The 18,443-nt window shown below is 39.0% G+C and overlaps 1 protein-coding gene across 4 annotated transcripts in view; it reads left to right on the top strand.

Moving 5' to 3' along the window:
* Window positions 1-18,443, top strand: part of LOC149312010 (putative RNA-binding protein Luc7-like 2) — a 36,864-nt gene that overhangs the window by 2,953 nt on the left and 15,468 nt on the right. The window contains exons 1-3 of one of the 4 annotated variants that reach the window (XM_089523774.1): window positions 920-1,298; window positions 12,284-12,354; window positions 13,762-13,856. In XM_089523774.1, coding sequence (XP_089379900.1) covers window positions 12,297-12,354; window positions 13,762-13,856 — 153 coding nt within the window. In that variant the 5' untranslated portion in view covers window positions 920-1,298; window positions 12,284-12,296. Of the gene's footprint in view, window positions 1-919; window positions 1,299-12,283; window positions 12,355-13,181; window positions 13,221-13,761; window positions 13,857-18,443 lie in introns of those variants that run through there. The other 3 variants (XM_089523775.1, XM_089523773.1, XM_089523776.1) reach the window with 3 other exon arrangements.

The following is an 18,443-nucleotide window of genomic DNA, read 5'->3' as shown; positions in this document are numbered from 1 at the left end:
TTTGCCTGATGAAGCCAGTGGAGCTTTGGAAGCTTGCACCATGCGTAATGTCCATTTTGGTTGAACCTGCAGTGATTCCCAAACTTTGGTCCTCCAGGTGTTTTGGACTTCAGCCTCCAGAATTCATGTTAAGCTGGCTGGGGCTTCTGGGAGTTGAAGCCCAAAACGTTTGAAGGAACGAAGTTTGGGGATCCCTCCTGTACAGGTGTTTTGGATGACAATGTACTTTGATGTATGGCCAACAGGGCTGCCCTGGGATATGGCTTCCCCTGAATAACCACGCAAGGAAGGGAAGGGATCTGTGATGGGCACCACCTGGCCTTGCCAACCTCCATGTTTCCCCCCTTAGCCCCTTTACAGGGATCTCCTTACAAAATGGCCCCATGCGACATTTTAAGAGACAAAGAGATATTATCATCTCCGCTCCAGTCAAAACACACTGCAGAAATAATCCAGTTTGAGACCGTTTTAATTGCCTTGACTCAATGCTATGGAATTCTGGGAAATGTAGTTTTGAGAGACATACAACCTTCTCTAGTGTCACAATAAACTACTATTCCCAGGATTCCCTAGTATTGAGCCAGGGCAGTTAAAGCGGCCTCAGACTGGATTATTTCTGCGGTGTGTTTTAGACTTCTGTCAGGAGGCCCGAGCGAGGAGCAACCTTCCCTCGCCTCCAGTCCAGACATGGCAGCCCAACGAAGCTCGACCAATCCAAAGCAAATACGTCACACACACACGCAAAAAAAATAGCAGGCACGAGCCCATCCTCCAATCAGATCGAACGCCGGTCGAGAGAGGCGGGTCACGGGGGGAGGAATGCCTGCGTGGTCCAATCAGCGACGTCCGAACGGAGGCGCGTGCGGAACTCGGCGGAGCCAATGGGAGCAGAGCGGAATGGGGAGGGGGGAAAAGAAGGGCGTGCGCATGCGCGCGGGCGGGTGTCCGTTAGTGAAAAACGCAGCGCCTGCGCGCGCGCCTCTCTCTCCCTGATAGTGGAAGGAGGCGAGTGGCGGTTTTGGGGCGGCGGCGGCAGCAGCGGACACGAGGCGGTCGTTTTTTGGGCGACGACGGAAGCCGAAGGCGCCCTTGAAAGCGAGGAACGAGAGAGGAAAGAGGGGACTCCGGCGTTTGAGAGGAAAGCGGCCTCGGCGTCGGTTCGCCCTCTTCTAGGCCGCGGTGGGCGGGGCTTCCTCGGAGTCGGCCTCTCCGCCGGGCCTCAGCGCTTCCTCCCAGGATGTCGGCCCAGGCCCAGATGCGCGCCATGCTGGACCAGCTGATGGGCACCTCCCGGGACGGTAAGGAGAGCCCCCGAGGGCCTTCCCTCCTCCTCCTGCTCCTCCTCTTTGCTGCTCAGTAAGCTATGGCTGCATCCACACTGGGGAAATAACCCGGTTTGGCACCGCTTTAATTTGTTGTCTGACTCTTTGCTATGGAATTCTGGGAGTTGGAGTTTGTTGCGGGGCCCAGAGCGGAGCTCTGCTCCCAGAATTCCATAGCCTTGAGCCACAAAAGAGTTAAAGCGGTGCCAAACCGGATTATTTCCCCAGTGTGGATGCAGCCTGTGTTTGAAATTGGCAGCCCTGGGGTTCATCTTGGCTTATCATTGAAACAGCAGTTCGCCTTGTTCTCAATGGAAGTAGGGAAGGCATGGGCTTACTTTCAGCCCTAAACAACTGGAAGGCCTTGTTTAAATGGCTGACCGACTGGGAATCTGGCCCAAACCAGGATTTCAATTTGAGACTGTCCACCTAACATTGGACAAGGGAGCGTGAAGAGGGGTCCTTCGGTTTTGGGTTGGTTGCTTTTATTGGAACATTGGTTGCCCTTTTAATAATGTCTTTTTTTAGTAATGAGTTCCTTAATTGGAATAAAATAAAGCTTTCTCAAGAGGCCACTGTTTCAAGGTATCTTGGCTGCAACAGGTAAGCATTTGTGCTGATGGCTGCTTTGTGTCTTTGAATGTAATTCAGGGCACTGTTACATTTGGGTTCGTATTAAAACTATTACTGTAGAAACCTTCAGGAAAGGATGGAGGATTGAGGTGACTCTGAGAAGTGGCAGTGCTGGGTTATGTATGCTTGTATATTAATACTGAGCTAACCTTAAAATAAATAAACAAAGAGGAGTTAATGTGTCCCTAGGGAGCATGGGCCATCAGTTAAGTGGGCTTAAGAGTCTTTCTTACTGTTTCCTGGGGTTAATAGCTCTTTATTATTGGAAAATGTGGTATAAGAGAAAGATATATATGTGGACCCTTAATTAGTTCATCCACATTTGTGTAACATCACATTGTAACCACTGAGATTCATCTTATTCGGTGTAACCCGTGAATCCTTTCTGGCAATGTGGCTGCTGAGCTAAATAACCTTGCTTTAATCATTTTGAACTTGTATTTTTTCCATGTATGTTTATGTTGGCTTTGTTTTCGTTCTGCTGCCTTTTCAGTTTTTTGTGAAGGCTCTTGGAATGGTTACAGTCATAAAGTATATTGAGAGTCTAAACTATGTGTGAAATAAAAGCAAACTCGTGTCAGTTCCTCTTAGTAGTCTGTGTGTGGCCAGGTTTACACATAATTATAACCCAGAATTGTTTGGAGTTGTGGTTTACTGCTTACAAGCAGTGTTGTTGCTCATGCTGCCCAATAATTCCTGCTTGATACCTTATAATTCTGCAACACAGACCCCAATCGTATATGGAGAGAGAAATTGCAGAGTGCAAGTGTGGTTCTGGAAAGGTTACAGGCACTAGGGACAATGTTGCAAACATAAAATGATTAATGGAGTGGAGAGGACTTCCAAAAGAAAGCTAGCATGTGCTTTGTAGACTATAGACCTTTGTCTGTATCAATCGTGAAAAGCTATGGAATGCTCTCAAAGACATGGGAGTGACACCACATTTGATAGTTATGAGGTGAAATCTGTACTCAGGACAAGAGGACACAGACCAGATTATGGAAGAACAGAATGGTTCCCAATTGGCAAGTGGGCTGGCAACCCTATCATGGGGTTTTCTTAGCAGGTTTCTTCAGATGGGCCTTGCCATGGCCAATCTCTGAGGCTGAGAGACTGTGACTTGCCGAAGGTCACCCAGTGGGTTTCCATGGCCAAGCTGGGAACTTTGGTCTCCAGAGTCTTAATCCAATGCTCAAACTACTACACCGCACTGACTCTCACACCTTGGATCAAACATTAATCAAGAGAGATTGCAATCAAGAAATACAATGCACCCTTGGTATCCAATGGGGTTTGGTTCCAGCCCCCCCCCCATGGATACTAAAATCTGTGGACATTCAAGTCCCATCAAATACAATGGCATTTGAAATGGTGTCCCTTATATAAAATAGTAAAATCAAGGTTTGCTTTTTGGAATTTATATATTTTTTGAATATTTTCAAGCCGTGGATGCTTGAATCCCTGGACAAAGAATCCATAGAGATGGAGGGCTTGCTGTAAGAAGACTAGGAAGGGCAGCTGTGAAAGAACTAGATAATATCCTGAAAAGCAAAGATATATAGTTGAGCACTAACATTAGAATCATCCAAGCCATGGTATTCCCTATCACTTTGTATGGATTTCAGAGCTAGACAGTGAAGAAAGTGGATAAAAAGAAAATAAACTCATCTCAGATGTGGTGCTGGAAAGGAGTGCTGAGGGTACCATGGATGGCCAAAAGGAAAAACAGACGTGTGCTTGAACTGATCAAGCCTGAAATACCCCTAGAAGCCAAGATGATCAAATTAAGGCTGTCATACTTTGGCCACATAATGAGAAGACATTCATTGGAAAAGACAATGATCCTAGGAAAGGTAAAGGGTAATAGAAAGAGGAAGACTGCACTCCAGATGGCTAGAGTTCATTAGGGGGGGTTACAGGCTTGAATCTAGAAGACTTAAGTAGAGCAGTGGAGGTCTTGGAGATGTCTCACCCACAGGGTTGCCATGAGTTGAGGTCAGCTTGAGGGCAGTTAACAACAACAACAAACCTTATAGTGGTGGTGGCTAAAAATACAGGAAACAGTAAATGCAATTAACGCAGCAGCATAAAATAGTAGTTGAACGGACTGCATACAAGCTCACAGATAAAATCAAAATAATTGTTGGTGAAAAGATAATGACAAGGAAAAGGTATTAGCATTGTATTTAAAATATATCAAAGACTCTAGGGACCTTTTGTCTCTAACCACTATAAAAACCATTTTCCTAGTTGATAACTATCTTGAAAGCAGTCTTAAAGGCCAGCTAGGTTCTTAGATTAGGTGAAGTTCCTTCATGTTCTGGATCCCAAGTTATAAATTGTCTTAGAGCATCTTAACAGCACTTTACATTGTGCCAGGAAACAAGCCACAGGAACTGTTTCTGAATTGGTGAGATTGTGTTCCCTGTGCCTAGCGCCAATTGCTGACCTAGCTGGTGCCTTTATAGTTAGTGGACATTGTTTCTAGCAGAGCCCCTGGCTTAATGCTTGATCTTCAAGGTAATGTTACCCCATCCAGAATAGACTCAATGCTCTTGAATGCCATCAGCACTTTGCCTTTATCTGATGTGAAGTTCAGTATGTTATTGTTTTATTAAAATAATGCTGTGTTTTCCTTTACAAATGAAGTCATTCAAATCTGTAGAAAAGCATAAGTATAGCAAACAAACCAGTCATCACAATGCACACCTATACTTAGAAACTCTCATCTGACCTATTTCTGATCCCACTCATTCATTGTTTCCTCGCCTGACTACAGTCCAGTCAAAAGAGGGAGTAAAGTTGGGTGTCTTCATATATTTATTTTATTTCTGTCCTGTCTTTTACCTGGCGCAGTAGATACTGGAGCTCATTTAATGGCAAAACCTTCCCAGGCTTTGAAGAGCTCTTTGTTGCTCTATTTAGGCACTATTTAAAGGAAGAAGTAGCTCAGCAGTCCAGATGAGGAAGGGCCAGATTAGGCCAATGGATCAAACATTCCCCTCTCCGGATGTCAAGCAAGGTTAACCAAAGAGATTGCTGTCCCCACAGTTTGTGAAGAAAAGCTTCCACTTTTGAAAATACTGAACAGTGTGCTTCAGAGCAATCCTGGCCCCTTTAAAAATGTGTCATTCCCTATGGAGCATACTAATGTTTTTAAATACAGTATTAGGATTGGGTACACAGCTAATTTAGAGGTCAGATGGCTATTAGATTACCATATTAAAATATTCCAGGAAGTTAAGAAGATAGTCTTGCAAGCTGTTCTGTTTTCTAACAGGACTTCCTTATAAAAAGGCTCAAGCTGCCATCTTTTATCAGGGACACTTTGTTCTAATGTTTGGAGGGATTATAAATTTTAATAATGTTAGCTTTTCTTTCTAATTTTCTTTCAAGGTGACATATAGGCTGTTTATATACTAGCCTTGCAAACTGATTTAGCATTGGTAACATAATTCCAGTTAAGAAGTCACTGACACTTGTTGACTTAAAATGTGTATAATCTTCAGTCTTATTTGAAAACAGCTGTATGCTGCACAGTAGGAAGTGGAGAATTGTTTGGGGCTTGAGGGCTAGATTCTCTTCCAGGATGCACCCAGAAGGACTTCCTTGCAAAGTCCTATAGCCCTTCCAAAAGCTTTGCACTTCTGTTTTTATTGATTCCCATTTCAGCAGCATAGAAGGGGTTGCATTTTTATAGTGCTGAACTGAAAATCATAGTCCTTATCTCAGTTTGGAATAGTGATGAGACTTGTGCTTCCACAACCCTCCACGGCTTGAAAATAGTCCAAAAATATAAATTCCAAACAGCAAACCTTGATTTTACCATTTTATATAAGGAACGTCATTTTACTGATCTAAACAAGAAGGACTGTATAATTAGTTATGGGCAAGCTCCTTAAACTTGCTGAGATTCTCATAGACTAGAAAACAAAGACTTTGGGAGATCTTGTGTGAATGTTCTTCACTTCATTGTTAAAATTCTGACTATGAAAAAAGATGTTCCATTAGACAGGTACACCATTGTTCCCATGAAAAGTAAGACCAGAGAGCACACAGCAGAATTTGCCAGAACGATTCACCAAGTGTTAGAATATGGAAGTATTCTCCCTTGCTTCATAGCAATAGCTGAAAGTAAGGTGGGTGCAGCAAAATCTCAGGTTACTGAATTAATTTCAAAGGCATTACTGTATATACTCATGTATAATTCTAGAAATTTAGGTGTGTGTGTGTGAGAGAGAGAGAGAGGAGAGAGAGAGAAAAAGAGAGAGTGGCTTGTTACAGACTGCCAAAATAAAGCTGCTTTGGGTCTCTTTGGAGGTATGCTATTTAAATGATGCATGGGTCCTAAGAGTCCGGAGTTCGCACCAAAGCCACACTCCATTCCTAAGCACCGGAGTGCAGCTTTTGGTGCAGCTTCCAGATTCTTAGGATGCATGCATCATTTAAATAGCATACCTCCAAAGAGACCCGAAGTAGCTTTATTTTGGCAGTCTGTAACAGGCCAGTGTGTGTTTAATCTGCCTTAGAAACACTAACCCAGTTCTGTTCTCTCATCCATACAGCATTTAGTATGTGCACAAATAGTTATGCCTGCTGGAATTTTGTAAGTTCTTTGGCATTGTCCTTTACATCTTTTATTACATGTGCCTAAGTTTTGCCCTCAGCATATCCATGGGTCTTATCAAAATCCATAATTTTGGCCCCAAAACTTGACCTCAACTTACAGATGAGGTTGATTTATAATCAAGTATATATGGTAATTGAGAGTGATGTTGCGGCAGGTAAAACATTTGCTGACCAACTTAAAGTGAAATACAGTGGGCCCTTGGTATCCCCTGGGGTTTGGTTGCAGGAGCCCCTGTGGATATGAAAATCGATGGATGCTCAAGTCCCATTAAAAACAGTGCCATAGTAAAATGGTGTCCCTTATACAAAATGGCAAAATCAAGGGTTGCTTTTTGGAATTTATTTTTTGTAAATATTCCCAAGACATTGATGTTTGAATCCATGGATAAAGAAAGACTGAGTAGATATGGGGGGCTGACTGTACTCTTAATAAAAAGTGGGATGCAAAACCTTTACAGAGGTCCCATGAAGACAGGCATCTTACATGCAACAAGTCTTATGCTACATCTGTAATATTCTGGCGCAAAGACACTGATGTCTTGGGACTTTTGTGGTCATATTTTCCTCTGCTGACTTCCAAGGAAATTTGGATTAAATCTGGAATGCTGCCAGAAAAAGTACATTAAGATACAGAAAACTCAGCAATACATATTGCATGACTGTTAAACTACATTGTTACCATTTCACATTCTCAGCTCGCCACTATAGAATACAATTTGGCATGGAGGGTGTTCATGAACCTCCATGATTTGCTAGAAGGCTTAGGTAAGTGTGGTTTGACTGGAAAAGGTAATTGCTGCTGGAAACTTTGATGCTCATATCACAGTGCAGTGTCAGATTTTATGCCCATTGTTCACATGAAGTAAGCTAGCATCAGTTCTTCCAGCACAAGGATTTATTAAATAAGCATCTGGAAAGAGTTGATTACTGTAGTTCAACATTTGAAAATAGAGGCCTGTAATCTTTGCCAGCATTGCATGGTGATTTGAGTGTTGGACTATAACTCTGGAGACCAGGGTTTGATTCCCTGCTTGGCCATGAAACCCACTGGGTGACCTTGGGCAAGTCACAATCTCTCAGCCTCATGGGAAGGCAATGGCAAATCTCTGTATAAATCTTGCCCAGAAACCCCTATGATAGGGTCGCCATAAGTTGGAAATAGCTTGAAGGCACACAACAACAAAATCTTCAACTGATACCATCACCAAATCCTGCAACTATATTTTATTGTTTGTTCCATAATGGGAGAAAGGTGTCATATAAATGCAATAGATAAATATATAAATGGATAGGTGGAAGAAAGGATGTGGGACTCAGAGCTGGAAATGTGCAAGCAGCAAAATGGCATATATCTTAACAGATCAATAGAAGAAACAAAAGTGCACCCTTGGGACATAAAAGCTTACTTTAACTAGAATAGTATCCTATAAAGTTTTTAAATCCTTTAATTGAAATGTAATTTCTGTTGTCTGTTGGTATGTTGATGCAGTTGAAGAACCCAGAGAAATGGTTTTGTAGGAAAAAATAGATATTCAGCCTTTTTAGTTTATATGAGGCATGACATGAAAATTGTGTAACTCACAGCTTCTGTTCTAATATAAGTTAAACCAAGCCCATTAGACAATGAAAGATTTGAAATCCTAGCACCAAATTATTACTAATGTCTCAGAAAAATGAAAATTGTTTGGGGGAGGTTGTTTTCATTTTTAAAAACTTGCTCTTGGCTGCATCTGCACTACTATTATAGGGCAGTTAAAGTGGGGTCAAACTGGATTATTTCTGCAGTGCAGAAGCAGCCTTTGACTTCCAGAACTTTCCTGACTATATTTTGCCATTTGGGGGGCTAATTTAGTTTATTTTTCTCAAATAGACTTTGTGTGCTATGTGTTTGATTTAGTTTGCTTATAGACTTTTAAGTTTAGTCTAAATAAAAATGTCTTAATGTGTATGTGGTATCTGTTTAGTTGAAGTAGCAAAAGATGATGGAGTGGGCTTTAGTTTAACAAGAATGAGTCAGGAATGAATTGTGTGTTGAGATGAAACTTTAGTTTAGCATGAATAGAATGAGTTACAGAGATTATCAGGTTTGCATGCTTTGAGTAACTGCAGTTTAAGATAGCATCTGAACCTGAACCTGATTAATTTTTATTATAGTATATGACAGCCAGCCACCCTCATAAATTGTGGTTTGCAGTTTCCTTTTTTCACTAATATAGGGGTGAAACAAACCACCCCTTTGCATCAGCTTGGGGGGCTGCATCAGAGTGCAGCATTTAGATGCTGCATGCTCTGCTGCCCCCGAAGCCAGCATCATTCTGCCTGCCTGATCACATGGCGGTTAGCTTTGCAGCACTTCAGTGGCGTGGTATTTATATGCTGCATGAGTGCTGAAAAGCTAGCTTTTTTGGTAGCTAAAAAAGGAATGGCGTTTGTCCGCCTCTTTTTGTGCTGGCAAAAAGTCAGGTTGGGAGCATGGCGGTGCAGCTACTGCAGCCCCAACCCTACGTTCAAAGGGATGGAGTCAAGCCAGTCCTTCAGGGCCGTCTGTTTCGCCTGATAGTTGTAGCAGAACCGGAGGATGGAATTGAGCCCAGGCTCACTGCATTGTTCTTACCATGCTGGGCTATGGTTTAGTGTGATATGTAATTGTAGCTGCAGTGTATTTTTGAATTTTAGCATTGTTTCTGTAAATTTCATTTTGTTACTCTGAATTGTGGAAATAGGATATCCATCCTAATGTTAAAAATTTCCAGTATTCTTCATGAAGAAAATATATTAAATTGGAAGAACTGGCACATTAGTCAACCCATTTTAGTATCTTGGCAATGAAATGGAGAAAAGTCTACATTTAAGCTACCTATTTCCTTGCATAGTCCCTATTTATAAAGGTGCTTTCAATACTGTATTGACAGGAAAGCCAGTAGGGCTACTTTATGAAAGTTACAGTGCATTGTGTGGCCTTATAATGGGTGTAAAGGATACATGTGCCCCCTCAATTGTTTTCTGTGCTTCCCTCTGATGTCTGTCATCAAATGTACTTCAGCTTTATTGCTCCCAAATCTGCTCCCTTGAATTTCTCTCCTGCTGCCCATGTTGACCAGCATTCACCACCAGCATCATGTGACACCCCTCTTCCTATAATCTCTATAGTGGATATTGATAATAGTTTCTAGAAGTTTCTCTCTGCTTTCTGGGCACGCCTGGAGGCTTCTGTGTGATAAAGCCAAAGTGTCCTGTAGGAGATTTTTGGTAGCTGGTGTCAGAGGACTTTTTCAAAAAAGTGACTGGAAAACAAGAGGAAAGCTTGTTTACTGGTGAAAGCATGTTAACATAAATTTAACAGATTTAAAATGGATTTTTTAAAATATAAGAGCAAAGGGAGGGGATTAGAACAGGCTGACCATATTTCTTTGGAAAGAAATGGCACATTGGGATGTTATATTCTGTACTCATTAAAAAGTAAAATGATAACAAAAGTTTTATTACATGAACATATTGAGTTAACCATTATTCCTCAGTGGCAGAACTCGTACAAAAATGTAGGTAGGTGTAGAGGGGGACTATGTTTCACCATGATCGTACCACAAATATTTCTCTGATGAAGTAATCTTACACAGAAAATTTCAGTCCTTTAACACCTTAATAAAACCTCTTTCACCCCATGACACAATTTCGGTTGTGTGTGGTTTTTTGTTTTTTGAAATCCAAAATTTCAAACAGGGATCTTCAAATCATTTTTTCACGACAGGGCTTTTTTTTTTTTTTTAAAGGGACAAAATTGACATTTATATTAAAGGACAGGACGGTCTGGTAATATGAAAAAAGGTACTATCCCACTTAAAACAGTACATATGTTCAGCCTAGACCAGAATAAGGGAAGGGACAGAAGAGAATAAAAAGAAGAGTGGGAAGTATATGGGACTAGGCATTTACATTAATAAAAGGGGATCATATGTTCAGAGATAGGTTTTCTTGCACCTGCTGTCAAAAATACACATTCATGTGTCCCTAAAACATTAAGATCTTCTGACCATCAAACAGTGGACAGTGAATATGTTATCTTTCCATCCTTGACACATACATTTTCTAGCTACAGTAAAGGCATTCAGGATCGAGATATGTTGATCATCTTTTAAATTCCAGGTTGTAGGAATATAATTTAAAAGTATAAATGTGTCTACAAAAACTTAAAATATTTTGTAATACATCCAAACAAAAAGCTAGGGCTGTTTTCTTTTTGATTTGCATGGAACAATTTAACGCTCATTCCACTAAATTCTTTCATAAATCAAGGTAGAATGAATTTAAATTAATTACATAAAATGAAATGAATTTTAAAATGCATTGAATTCAATTGGAATATTGGTGGAGTTTAGATGCATGTACATAGAAATATCCCCCACACACACACACTAACACTTTGTGTTGCCCTTAAGGCTGTGATGGTTCTGCATCCCTGTTGTGTATATGTATGAACACTAATATGGTACAGCTATCATTAGTGTTAGTGGGATATTTGTAGTAGTGTGACTAGCAGCAAGTGGTCTGAACCAGTAACTCAAAAAATGAGATGGTAAAACATGTATTTGATCTCTCATTAAGTTGTGAATGCACTTCTGGAAATACAGAATCTCCACAGCAATTTTTGGACAATGTATAGCCTGAAAAATAAATGTCCTCATATATTTTGTTTTAAAAGGTTATTGTATTTAGTTGTGTTTACTTATTTGATTAAATACTTTTTTTCTTAACAATGTAGTGAAAATGAAATTTGGATGTTGTTATAGATTATAATAGTCTCTTTTGGATTATGATTTGGTGGAATATGAATCTGTTCATTTATAGAGGGCTGAGTTTTCATAGCTAGCAGAGACAACATGTAAGCATAGTAGCAATTGTTCTTGTAGGAGTAGTTTTCTTCCTAAATGAGATGCCATTATATAGTTACTTCCATCTCTGTAAGTAGGACATTATCTGGAAATATGGTTTGGGCCAGACATATTGCCAAAAGGAAGCTGCTGTTTCTGAAGATGAACTTAATTTTGTGATTACATACATCCATTCCAACAATTGCAAGAATAAATTTTTCTGAGGACATTGGAATAGGTAAACATCTAGAGTAGTAAAAAACAAAACAATTCCCATTTGATTCTAAAATTTTAAAAATACCTTGGTAATCTTGAGTGATGATGAAGGTGCTAGAATAGTAACTGAATCTAAAGTTGTCTTTTAAATAGATGAGCAAAACACTGTTTTCAATTGTTTAAAATTTTACAAGATGCTTAGAGAATTAATTTTTATCTAATCATTTGTATTTTGAGATGTTACAGCAAAAAAAAAAAAAAAAAGTCCCAAAAGCTATGAGCAAGGCTGGAAAATATTTCAGATTCTAAGAATCAGACCAGACACCAGATTTTTAGATCCTTGGGTGAACAGAAGGAAGGAAGTGGAACAAACAATCCAGAATACTGATTCTTAGGAATTAAAATATTTTTCAACCATAGTATAGGGAAGGCTGTTTCTTTTAGTAAACTCTCCCCTGAATAACAGGCTAGCACACTGCTGTCAGACACAGGATTAATTTAGGTTTCCCACTATTGGTAACATTTAGCATGTTTTTCTAGATGCTTTAATGAAAATGCTGGCAGAGTTTATTATATACAAACTGAACAATCTGGCCCCTTGTTTTATTTATAAAGGTTCAATGTATCTATGCCTGCCTGCTTCATTCTGCAAGGGAGTGTCAGAAAGGCCCCGCATTCGCCGAGCCGTGAGTTATTGCTAACTTTTCAGATGTGTTAATTAATGTGGAACCAACAACTTGTGTCTTTAAAAACAGAGAGAAAGAGAGGGAAACTGGTTAGAAAATATCCCAGTTCCTCAGATATTCTGCAGTAGCAGGCATAACTTTTAAAGACAACTCTAAATTTTCATTAGCATAAAGCTATTAAATCTAGAGACCTAGCATAAAGCTATTAAATCTGAAAACCTATTGCTGAACTACTCTGACGTTGTTCTAGTTTGTGAATTATTTATTAGCCTCTTGATACACTTTGATTTCTGAAATAAATGTTGAGTTTAAGTGGAATGAGTGGAGCCTATCTGAAAATATTACACTTTGTTCTGTGTAGGCCGGTAGTTAAAATTTGGAATGATGATACAATGGAGTGATTAGATCAAGCATTTGGAGTGAAGAGACACTGTACATACTTCATTTGCCTGTTTTAAAGTTACTGGAATAGAATAGTGACTGCATTTGTAAAGGCAAATATTTGTAGCCTCTGAAGTGAATGAAGTTGCAGACACGTATTTCACAGTAACTCTCCTCTGCTTCAGTAATTCACCAGTAGGTTTTCATTTTGTATAATTACAATTTAAGGGTTAAGTTTTTTTTAAAAAACCCCACAAACAAACTGAATAACATGAGTTGTATTACTGCTGCTGCATTTAGACTGAAAAGTATGTTTTGTGGGGACCTCCTTTTCCAGTCTGACATAGTAACTATCAACTTTTCCTTTTCATGAAAGAAAGTACATCCATGCAATACATCAGTAGCTAGGTATTGAGTTTTCCTAATGTTTCCAACCTTGTTCACAGATGTGATTGATTAGACTTGCAATTGGACTTCAATGTGTGGTAAGCAGGCTGATGCTTTTGTGTTTATAATAGACTCCATTAATGCAGATGCAGTGTGTTCAGCTTATGGGGTTTCAGTTCTGAAATACTGCTGCTTTTAGGCATTTTTATTCCAGCATTCCAAGTTTAGAAAAACACTTCACTATAAAGCACTAATGCCATGAATGAGATTTTGAAGAAATGGCAACTGACATTCAGTAGACCCTCGAGACATGTTTTATAAATGCTTGCAAGTCTGTTCATGCTAATAGCAAGAGTATTCCACATTAATATGAGTAAAAATTAATGATATTTGTATATAAGTTTTCATAAAAAATAATTAACTTTTTTTATTCGGTGGCATTATTTGAATGTCATGTGGTACATAAAATAATAACCACATATAATCCATTACTTAGATTAAAGTAGTATCAGCTCACAGATTCTGATGTGTATGTTTCTTTTTGTGTGAAATAGAGAAGAATCCTTTGAACTAAAGTTACAGCACTGTGTAGGATGTTGTGTATTTCTCTAATCAGAAATGTGTGTTTCTGTGTTGCAGGGGATACTACTCGTCAGCGAATCAAATTCAGTGATGACAGAGTGTGCAAAAGTCATCTTCTCAACTGCTGTCCTCATGATGTCCTCTCTGGAACCGTGCGTAATTTATATTATATTTTGGCATTTGAGAAATTTATGATCCCAAAGTATGTCTTCAATTTGTAGTGGTAGTCTGATCAGTTTGTGTGTAAACTAACTTTGTACCTTTTGAAATATTTTTCTTCATAGCAGGTTTTACCCTAGATTTCTTTTACTAACAAGATTTGTGTTCTTAAACAAGATCACAGAAATCATCTCCTGATTTTTCGGTTCCAACTGAATTTTTAAGTAGATTAATCTAGTAGTATCATGCATGATTAACACACATTGAGCTTTCTGTGTTCTTGGAATGTGGACTCCACTCTGATTTCCATTGTTCACTCTACAACTGATCAACTGAAGTTCAAATAAAAGTTTTCTTACAAAAGCTACTTTTAATATGCCTGTTACTTCCCTCAACTTTTCAGCAATAGTAAAGGAGTCATGGATAATATCTCTATTCCTTGTCTCTATATAACTGTTTAATCCACCATTTTTCTTTGATTTACCTGACATTTTGGATGTTCTTAATAATTTCTCATACAGCTATATCTCACACCTAACAAAGTAGGTGTCTTCCTGGTCATTGACAAAAAAAACTTTGTACCCATGCAGAAATGCAAAGGATAGAAATAAGTTTCTACACCAAAGAAGAAGAATTAGAGGAAGAGGAGCAGTTCAGCATGTTTCAATGAACTTTTTATCCAAAACTAACAGTATGCATATGTGAAACAAAACAACCAGGTTAGGCAAGTCAAGAGGCCACTTGAAAATGTCTTCCAAAATATATCCAAAGATTTTTTCTTTCATTCATCAGCTTCCACATTTTTAAATCACCAGCCTCCACTTGATGGCCAGAGTTAAGATTTATGCTGAAGAATAGCTGGTGAAGCAGAAAGATTTGCTTTCCCAATTTCTTTGTTTTGCTGTTCATACATGCTCAGTAAAGAATTCTGGAGATAATTGCTGTTTATCTTGCCTGTTACAGGTAGGGACACATGGCTACTGCAGAATCAGCAACAGTAGAATCCCATTTTTTTCTCAGCTTAGGCTTCTGCTGTTGCAGCCTGATACAAGATCTCATAATGACAGGTCTGCTTTAAAAAAAGTCCACCTAGAGAGGACAGAGAGGAAAAGGGGTTGGGATGGCATGGGTGGACACAGAAAGACTTTTAAAAGGAGCTTATTCATCAGACATTTTGTTAATTGAGGTGTATCTGTATTTGATGTTTTCTTCATTTTTCTATTTTCAGATCTCCATTAGTCCTAATTCCTTCTATCATTACTTCATTTTCAATTTATGTTTATATGACTACTTTGCTGGTCATCTCTACTACTGCATGTGATCCCGTTATTACATTTGTGCATTCCTTCCTTAGTAGTTTTATATGGATCACTTAATCGTTGACTTTTTATTCTTAGTTTTTTGTATTTTCTTTAATTCAAGGTGAATTACAACAAAAATATTATACTTTCAGTTCACTTTAGTCTGGGATGAGTTTTTACCAACCATGCTGATTAGATAACTAATTAACTAAAACGTAATCTATATGATTCCTAATATTGATGCTAGTGTTGTCTTATGGTTTCAGTGTGTAGTATTATAAATGTGGTGCTTGTAACTGTATCCTTTTTGCTCACAAATTATATTAATTCTCCATGATTATTTTATGTTCTTACTGCATATTTTCTATTTTAAAAAGCTTCTACAAGCTCTATTTCCCATCTTAGTATTAAAATCCCCCATTATATAATCTAAGTGCTTTTAAAAATAGTAATAGTAATAGTAATAATAATAATAATAATAATAATAATTAACATCTTTGAATTCTTTGGCGCCTTCACATATATGAGGTTAATATGTGTGGTATTTGCTTTTAACTGAATTAAACATTGCCTTATATTAATACAGAACAACGTTTGTAATACTTCGTTGTAGTTTGTTGTTGTTACTATAATTGCAACTCCTTAATGCTGCTATTGCATGATTACTTCCTGAATAAAACATAGCGCATCCAATATCTATTTGTACGTGCTTAGAACCTGGCCACCAAACTTCACCTACTGCAAGGATTCAACTGTTCATCTTTTTTTGCTTTTTTCACTGTTGTGGATGTTCCTGCCTCATGCATACATCTTAAATTAAGTGTTTCTAATCTAACTTTCAGCCTGGAGATTCTTAGCACCCTCTGGCCATCTAAGACCTGTGATAGACGAATGTATTTAAAATTATGTTTTTCCATGACATACTTTAACCAAAATTGCAAAAGGTAACATGGTGGTTTTCCAGTACCTTCCCGTTGCTGTGCTCAAGCCAGTTGCATCACATCAACAGATGTTCATACTAAGCCCCTTCATTCTCTTTTGCCTTGGTCTCTGATGGGTACTGCCATTGGTGTTGCTCAAGGTTAGGTGGAATTTAGAGGTGATTAGTTCCTCAAGGATTTACATGCCTCTTGGTCAAGCTTAACTGGCCAAAGCTATGAGCTTTTCCAGTGGGTGAGTTTTTAAACTACTGCCTGATACCTGTCATAGCTGAGGGATTTGGAGGCAGAGATGACCATAGGCCAACGGAGGATACGTAGTACTTTTTTTAATACACACAGATCTATTGTGCTGTAATTGTACCACTTTGTGAAGGATGTTTATTTTGAATCAGTGCAGTAACTAGCTTTTGTTTCATACCTGTCTTGGGTCCCGTACAGACAGGCCAGAATAAAGCTGCCTTGGGTCACTTTGCAGGTATGCTTTTTAAATGATGCATGCATCCTAAGCGTCCGGAAGCCACACCAAAGCCATGCTCCAGTCCAAATGCATCATTTAAACAGCAGACCTCCAAAGTGACCCAAAGCAGTTTTATTTTGGCCTGTCTGTATGGGGCCTTGGAGATCATTGAGAGAAGTAAAGGATATAAACATTTAACATTTGTTAGAAAAAGTAGTATTTGGTGTGTCTTATAAAGGCAGTGCAGAAGAAAAACATTCAGTGACATCTTGTTATTTCTCTTGGGTTATTGTTAATAGCATACTAGTTGTTCATTGATGGCAACTAACAATAGGCTCCAGGAAAATATATATTTCTTGCATGCATGGACTACAGCTGGGATGTGTTTTTGGTTGCCTCATCACTTTTCTCCCTAAAGTCCAGACTGTATTCTTCATGAGAATTCGAAAACAATTTTGCACAATTTAACTGATAAGACAAGGAAAGAAAGATATGCTTGAGGCATGGTGCTAGAGAACAGACAATACAGCTACCAACTAGGTTGGCAGCGAGATGAAAAACTCATCTTGGAGGAAGAGGATCAAAGCAACCTATTTGCTACATAAACCCTTTGCTTTGAAAAGGAGAGAGAGAGAGAAATAATGTCTGTCTTGGTATTTGAATGTGCAAAGGTTATATGTCCTCTCATGAGAAGACTCTCGGGCTCTTTTCTTGCATACCAGTCATTAAATAGATTGAAATAGCTATCCTTTCAGTTCCTGGGGTTTTGATTATTTCCTGAGATTGAATAAAAGAGCTCTTTCTTTTGCATCAAATGTGTACCTCTTTGTTTGTGATCAGTCATTTGCAGAGCAGTGCATATATTTTAATGTTTTTAACAAACTTCCAGAAACCTGATGTACACTTCGATCGTTTAGGCTAAGGAGTCAAAGCTGACAGGTGTTTTGGTGTAATACCACTTCATTATTCACTCTCCTTTCTTGCCCCTGCCCCCAGTTTGCATTGTTACTGACATACAACCAGCCATTTTAAATTTCTTCTGTTTGTGATAGCATTCCAGGGTTTCCAAATTAGATAAATTATATGGTTCCATTTCAGTCTGGCTTCAGGGCCTGATTATGGTCACCTTTGTAGATAATCTGTATTGGAAGCTAGACAGGGAAAGTGTGTCCCTGTTTGTTCTTCTGGACCTCAGTGGCTTTTAGTACTATTAGCCATGGTTTCATTCTTGGCCACTTATTTGGAATGTGACTTAGAGAATCTGTTGTACAGAGGCTCCATCCTTTCTGGGGAGCAAATTCAGAAGGAGGTGCTAGAGGACTCCTATTTGATCCTGAGGTCATTAGCTCCTGGTATCCTCTGAGTTCCATCTTGTCTTCTGTGCTGTTTCATATATACATGAAAGTAGAGAGGGCCACTTGGAATCCAAGGGCTCAGTTGCTGTTAATATGCTGACTATGCTGAACTTGTCTGTCCTTTCCATCTGTTTCAAAAGAAATTATTTTGGTCCTAAATCAGTATCTAATATCCGTAATGAAGTAGACGAATAAAACCAGTTAAGACATCTGATAATTCAAAAAGGACATCAGATAAAAAGAATTCAGCCTATGCTGGATGGGTTACCCTCCAATTGAAAAGCCTGGTTTATAATCTGGATGTACTCCTGATTCAGCCTTAAACTTTGATGCCCAGTTTCAGTAATAGGCAGGAATGTGGTTGCACAATTAGGCCTAGTGCACCAATATATGCTGTTTTATAGAGTTGTCACAGTGATGTGTGCCTTAGTTGCATTTTGTTTGGACTGTGGACTATGGGCCCACTACAGATTCATCTGCCTGTGGATCTCCACACCCCATATTATTCAGTGGCATGCATGATAAT

The sequence above is a fragment of the Sceloporus occidentalis genome, unplaced genomic scaffold (genome assembly GCF_023333645.1).
Source record: "Sceloporus occidentalis isolate IW3139 unplaced genomic scaffold, rSceOcc1.0.p SCAF_5, whole genome shotgun sequence".
In the NCBI taxonomy this organism is placed as follows: Eukaryota; Metazoa; Chordata; class Lepidosauria; order Squamata; family Phrynosomatidae; genus Sceloporus; species Sceloporus occidentalis.
The sequence above is the reverse complement of the archived record's forward strand: the minus strand, read 5'-3'. Positions and strand labels throughout refer to the sequence as shown.